This window comes from Hippopotamus amphibius, chromosome 14 (genome assembly GCF_030028045.1).
Source record: "Hippopotamus amphibius kiboko isolate mHipAmp2 chromosome 14, mHipAmp2.hap2, whole genome shotgun sequence".
Lineage (NCBI taxonomy): Eukaryota > Metazoa > Chordata > Mammalia > Artiodactyla > Hippopotamidae > Hippopotamus > Hippopotamus amphibius.
This window is the reverse complement of record NC_080199.1, coordinates 30,026,606-30,033,436: the sequence shown is the minus strand read 5'-3', so window position 1 is coordinate 30,033,436 and position 6,831 is coordinate 30,026,606. Positions and strand designations below refer to the sequence as shown.

At 51.3% G+C, this 6,831-nt stretch overlaps 1 protein-coding gene across 1 annotated transcript; it reads right to left on the bottom strand.

Annotated features, from left to right (window-relative positions):
* Positions 1 to 297: 297 nt before the first annotated feature.
* SPRY2 (sprouty RTK signaling antagonist 2) lies at positions 298 to 5,723 on the bottom strand. The gene is made up of 2 exons (XM_057706964.1): positions 5,021 to 5,723; positions 298 to 2,092 (listed from the first exon to the last, which is right to left on the bottom strand). Exon 2 carries the CDS (start codon positions 2,039 to 2,041, stop codon positions 1,094 to 1,096), a length of 948 nt encoding a protein of 315 aa, XP_057562947.1. The 5' UTR covers positions 2,042 to 2,092; positions 5,021 to 5,723; the 3' UTR covers positions 298 to 1,093.
* Positions 5,724 to 6,831: the final 1,108 nt, after the last annotated feature.

Genomic DNA, 6,831 nt, shown 5'->3' with positions numbered 1-6,831 from the left:
TCTCCTGAATGAATTAGTCAAAGATTTTTTTTAAACGTGCAAAACAGAGGCTAGTCTGCAAAACAGGACCACGATGAGTCCTCATATGATTAATACTGTTGAGTCGAGTGCTCAATAATTTCGCTCCTAACTACTAGAACTCTCTAAAAATCACCAAATGACCACTTTAAAGCAGCAACCATAAGATAATCTCATAGAAAAGTGAAACTATTGCACTGAAGTGCTATCCTTGACCTAAAATGGTTTCTTTTTCACTTCGAAAAACAAAAGAAGGTAAAATAAGACAGTACAGCTCAGTTTAATTTCAAACGTTAATATATTTTCTATTTTATATTGAACATATGCATCTGTAACCCCTCATTTGCAGCAACTATCACATCCTTATAAGAGGGGCAAAATTTGTAAGATGCCTCTTAAAATAAATATTCTTCTTTATAAAATAATAAAACTTCAAATAAATATTCTTTACACTAAACAATATGTTGAAAAAATTAGAAAATAAAGGTTGAATTTTACTGTAACTGTACAATATACATGAAGTCCAAAGGGAAATCAGAGTCTCACAATAAAGGCTTTCTGTAAGGCAAAATACAATCTAAAAACATACTGATTGATTCACATTCTTCCGAATGTACAACATATTAGTATAATATTTTGTGACTGTGCCATATAGTATAGCACAACTTGTTTTTCACAGTTGCAAATATTATTGTATATACAAAAATATAGCACATTATCTCTGGAGAAAACAATGGGAGAAAAGAAAAAAAAAGGCATTTTCTAATTTACAAATTTTGCAAGTACTATTCACAAACAACAATTTTGCCTAGGAGTGTCTGTTGCTTTAGCTTATGCAACATGTAGGTCGCCAAGATCTGTATCCCAAACTCTGAGCTCCATTAGCTGAGTTCTAACAAGCATATCAGTTAAAATGGCACATGGACAAAAAAGCATTTCACTGCAAACAGCAAAAGATATTCCAACCCTCTCTCAACAGTGCCAAGATTCTAACTGTTTAGTTGGCTGCATATGTGTGTGTTAAAAAAAAAGAGGGGAACAATCCTTATTACTGCAATATTCCTGATTAATGATGCTATGTTGGTTTTTCAAAGTTCCTGGGTGGGACAGTGGGAACTTTACAGCAAACTGTGTTTGAATTTTTACAACGGCATCCAGGCCTGTTCACCCGGTCATAACACCCCTGGCACAATTTAAGGCAACCCTTGGCTGGAAGGTAACACCATAAACAAGGCAAAAAGAGGGACATGACGCCCATGGCCGACCAACGTGTGCAACAGTGAGACTGGCTGCAAGAACACGGGTTGTCAGCACAGTTGTCCTCGTCATCATTAGAACAGTGATAGAAGAGACCTTTCACACAGCACACGCAGGTCCCGTAGTCAATCACGTTCTGGGCCGAGCAAAGGCACTGCTTGTCGCAGATCCAGTCCGATGGCAGAGGCCTCGGGTAGGTGCACTCCTTACACTTGCACTTGCCGCAGTCCTCACACCTGTAGGCGTGCAGCCCCAAATCTTCCTTGCTCAGCGGCTTAAGCTCACCTGGCTTGAGCTCTGATTTGGGCTGCACCCGGATTATCCCGTCAGCAACAGGCCCCGAGGAGAAGGATGAACCTAAGAGCCTCTGTTCAGAGGAACTGCTGCTGGTACTTGTCCTCGTACTGCTGCGAGATGCCGAGCTGACCGTGCTGATGGACCTGGACAGAGTGGCTCTCACAGAAGCGTGGGCCTGCGGGAGCTGGGGCCTAGGAGGCTGGCGGTGCTCGGGCAGACCGTGGAGTCTCTCATGTTTGTGCTGAGTGGAGGGGCGAGGAGCTGGCTTGAGCCCGGGTCTGGGGACCACAGTAGGTCCCTCCGTGTACTCATTGGTGTTTCGGATGGCTCTGATCTGATCCAGAGACAGCACGTGTACCTGCTGGGTGAGGGCATCTCTGGGGTCGGGCTCCCCACGCTGCCTGCCACCGTCACGGGCTGCCTGCAGCAAGGGTTGCGACCCGCTGCCACTCTGAGCTCTGGCCTCCATCAGGTCTTGGAAGTGTGCTCACTCCAGCAGGCTTAGAACACATCTGAATTCCTGCAGAAACCAAGAGGAAGGAGAGGGTTTACACTCCAGGATACTTCCCACTCTCCACACTCCACTCCCCCGGGGTTAACTCTTCACTCGCCACTTCCCCTAGAGAAACAGGCTTTGAAGTGGTGTGGCTGCGGAGGGTATTAGGATAGCCATCTGATCCACGCCTGTACCAAAAAGTAAAAAATCATGGCTGGGTATCCACAATTCTGTAAACCTGTGATGTGTAGTGACACCAAGCTGATTCTTGTTTCCATCACATAAGTAACAATTCCTTACTCAAATAAGCATAAAATTTGTAAGGTTTGGGTTCCATGTAAAAATTGTGGGAAGGTAATGTTGCAATATGACTTTGATACTGATGTTCTCAAAAGTTGAATACCTTTTCAAATTCTGAAATAGGTTTAAACTTATCATGGTCATTTTTGCCTTAAACATCAATAAATACAGCCTAGAAATTCTTGGTTCTGAAGTTTGCTTTTACATCAAATACCTTGAAATATTCTGTAACTTTATAAAACCCCATAGGATGAATATGACATGCAAAAAAGCAAATATTCTCCCCCTTCACGGAAAAGTTATACATTTTACACAACAATCACGCGTTACCATTAACTATAACAGTAGCACAAAGTTGTAGAATTAAAAACACATCAATTCAAACCCTGTCAGGTGTGAGGCAGACAATAAAGCAAACTCACACCACAAGCAACTTCCCAACTTGAGAATCACGTATTTTACAACCTGGTAGCCTAGGAGAACATCTTAAATTCTGTAGCAAAAAGACTGTTCTCCCTGTTTTAGAAATCAATTATGTCAAAATCTTAACTGCTCTGTCCATTTTCCAAAAACCTAATAATTGAGAACATAAACTGACTGGTGAGAACATAAACTGATTGGTGATAACAGGAAGTGTTTTAAAAATTCAAGTGTCACATCTCAAATCTATCATCCTGACAAGTCACCGCTTAAATTGCCATCTCTGTAAATTTCAAAACTACCATCCCCTTTGCCAACCAAGTCTACAATGACTAAAAACGCGCAGAAGTGGGCCTTCATCCAGTCTGGCTTTTTAGAAAAGAGATACAGGCAGGTGACACGCACCTTCCAATTCAGAAAAAGGCAGAGCTGGAAACCGGATCTCAGTTCCAACAGAAAGGCAGACAAGATAGCGAGGCTCTTTGCTTTCACGCCGTTTATCGGCTCTATCTGCGCCCCAACACCGTCGCCAGCAGGTGGGACACAGTCGGAGCCCCGAGGGACTTTTTTCCGGGAGGGCTGACTCAGCCCAGAGGCCAAGCTGGCCCCCCTGCGCACAATCCCGAGACGGACAGGCAGGCAGGGGGCGCGGGCGCCTGCAAAGGGGACTTGCCCTGAAACGCTAGAGCATGCTTCCCCCTCCCTCCCTTCCCGGATAGAATCCCCCCCACCCCAACTGCCTCCCAGCTCCAAGAGGGAGCCACTCCACCTTCAGGCGGAGGTCACGCAGCCCATCGCTGGACTTCCCGGCCAAGGCCCTCGAACGTGGGGCACTGGTTTCCAGTCCGGACGCCGCGAGGAAGAAAGCCCTGCCTTAGACACCACAGCCGCGACACCCAGGTCTAACCCATGCACACCGGGCGACTCCACCCTGCGCTGACCGAAGGGGCACTGCCTGCAACCTGCAAACGCCTATATGCTAAATATACATCTATACACACGTATATATGTCTTAAAGTTAAAGAAAAACTGCTTTTAAGAGAAAGAACATTTTCCAGGGCCCCACGCCGGGTATGCAAGACCCGGATCCCTAAGCTGGAAACTTTCCGCGCATATTTGCTTGCAGTGGAAAGTAACATCTTTGGAGGGAAGAAGGTTTACTAAAGTGATTTCTGCTATTCCTGGCCTCTTTGGCATCACTCTCCCCCCACCAACCTCCTCGAGCTTCCTCGCTCCCCCCCGCCCCCCGCTTTGAAAGTGCTTTGAAACCCCCATTAAGAACAGAGTGTGATCAGACTAAGGATTAGGGGGAAAGGACTTCAGCACAAGGGTGGGGCACACCGACACAGAAACCGCTTTGTAAAAACGCACAAGATTCCGAATTAAAACACAGCAGCAGCAACTAAAAAGTGGATGAGCCCATCAAAGGAAAAGGGGGAAAAAAATCCCACAAAAACCTAGCCTCCTTTACCACCTATTTTCAGGTAATGGAAAATGATCGCGACCGCTTGATGACTTTCTTCCTGTGCTGGGTCAGCCCAATCTTCCAAAAATAAAAAAAGCGTGACCCAGGCCGACCACGGAGAACGGAAAAGAGAGAAAGCTGCACTTCCGAACCGCAGAGACGCGGCGCCAGGCAGGGCGCCGCTCCCACCCGCTCGGTGCTCGCCTCTGTCCACACGGTGCAGAGGCGGGGGCTCCCTCCACCGCGCACCCTGTCCTTTTTTCACCCGCGAGCTCCCGCTGCCCCCGTGAGGTGAGCGACCCGCGTTCCCGCGGTAGCTCCGGCGCCCCTGCCTCGGGACAGCCTCTCCCAGGACTCGCCTTCCCCGGAGAGGAGCAGGTTAGAAATGCGGGCGCCTGCAACGGCGCCCTGGAAAACACAAAAGTGTTTTCCCTCCCTCTCCCGCTCGCAGCGCCCAGCTCGCGGCCGGTGCACCGCCGGCAGCCGGCCCGCCGCGAGCCGTCCGCCACCCCAGCCCCCCCAAGAGCGCGGGCGCGTGGGGTCGTGGGGCTGGGGACACGGCACCCCGCGCGCACGGCAGCCCCCACCGAGGCGAGGCAGATCCGCGGGGAGCCCGGGGGTTCCCCACGGAGAACCTGCGGGGTGAGAGAAAGGGAGGCCCGAGGAGAGACGGACCCCACTCCCGGTCCTGCTGCACCTACTCCATGTTGCCCACAACGGGCCGGCCACGGCGCCAGGAGGGGAAGAGCCAGCCAAACGCGCCTCACCGTGATCGCGGCTTTGCACCAACCCCTCTCCGTTGGATTCTCTTCTTCCTGCGATGTGCAAACAAATCCAGCCCCGATGCAAACTTTTTCTCCCCCCTTGCTTCCAAACTCTGCTTCAGTATAACTTTAGAGCAATCGGCTCGACGAGAAAAGGAGAGGGAAAATCCGGAGCCGAGTCCCCAGCCGGTGAACACTCTGGCGGTCGGGGCTGGAGGCTACCCCCCTTCTAGAAGCGCACGCGGAGTATTTCCTCTTTTTTTCTCAATGAACTGGAGGCCGAAGCGCCAACGGCGAGTCTCCTTTCCTGGCAGAGGAGCGAATGAGAAAAGAAAACGGCCTCACAGACAACCTAAAGCCAGATGGCTAAGTCGTGCGGCCGCGGCCGCGTCCGAGCGGAGGCGGCGCGGCGGCGCGGGGCGGCGGGGCGGGCCGGGCGGGCGCGGGGGCCTGGGCGCTGCGCGCTCCGCCGGCCCCTCTCCTCCGCTCGCGCTGCGGCGCGCAGCTCTCGGCTGTGCAGACTGGGCGTTGCGGAGGCGCGGCTGCGAGGCCGAGGCGGGGGCGGTGGGTGCGAAGGAGGAGGAGAGGGAGGAGGAGGAGGGTCTGGGGCCCCGCCGGGGGTGGGGGTGGGGGCTCGCCGTTGGCCTGCGCCCTCGCCTTTCCGGGGGAGGCAGGCAGCTCTGCGGCGGCCGCGGCAGCAGTAAATGGCGTCATGTGGATCCGAGGCGGAACAGAGCAGTTGTTGTCCCAGAGGATATATCGCATCCGGTCCCAGCTCATTGGCTCCGCGGGGCTACATTCACTCACACTCCAGCGCCCGCCAGCGCTCCGAGCCGCAGGAGGCATTCAAAAGGGCAACCACGCCGCCCTGCGCGTCCCCAGGCAGGTCCTGCCGCCCGGGCGCCGTCACGCGGGGTGCCCGCGGGGCCGGGCTGGGCACGGCGGGGTCAGTTTATCTAGTTTCAAGGAAACACTGACCTTAAGGTTTCCCCAGAGGCCGTGAGGACGAGCTTTAGCTCGGCTGACTTAGGGAGCTTTCTCCCCGCCACTAGGAAAAGGCAAGGAACATTTCAAACGAATCCGGGCCAGGCAGTGTTAGCATTAAAAGCAAGTTTCAGGTTTTGAGACTTTATTCGGAGTCCATTGCAAGCCAACCTCTCCCCTTTTCCGTTCCCCCTCGAGGGGGCGACGGGGAGAGAAGAAGGGGGAGGGGAAGGGGAGCGGGAAGTGAGGTGGGAGGGCTATTGGTTTATTCTTTGTCTACTGGATTAACCCGATTATACACCAGGCACCAGCACAAACCGCCTCCCCCACCCCAGAGCTGCGTACGAGAGGAACGGAATGCAGATTCGGGTTTCAAGTACCTTCTGCTCTTGCCGGGATTTGCTTTTGATTGTATCGATTTGTAGTTTTTCGGTTTAATGTGAGATTCTATTTTTGAAGAGGGAGTTAGCTACAGAGGGAGGCTTTCTGAAGATCTTTCTTACTGTTTTGTTTGACTCAATAGCTGAAGGACGTTCTGCAGTACAGGCTTTTTGAAAATCAGTTGATTTAATCGCACACACACGATTACTAAGGGCCACGTTCTGAAGTGGGAGGGGGCTCGCTGTTTGACTGCAGATTTCCTCCCCCACTTTAGCAGAAGAGTCATCCTTCACTCCCGACTCTCCTTCACGTAGAACATTTCCCAAGAAGATCCTATTGTCCACTTTGAAGGTGGTCTGTTTTCCCACTTAAAGAAATACAAACATATATGTATAAAGATAGAAAATGCGCACGTATGCACTGCTTTGCCATTCGTTTACTAAGAAACG

Excerpts from the sequence above, each read along its gene's own strand:
- SPRY2 (XM_057706964.1), bottom strand. The coding sequence starts at position 2,041 with ATGGAGGCCAGAGCTCAGAGTGGCAGCGGGTCGCAACCCTTGCTGCAG.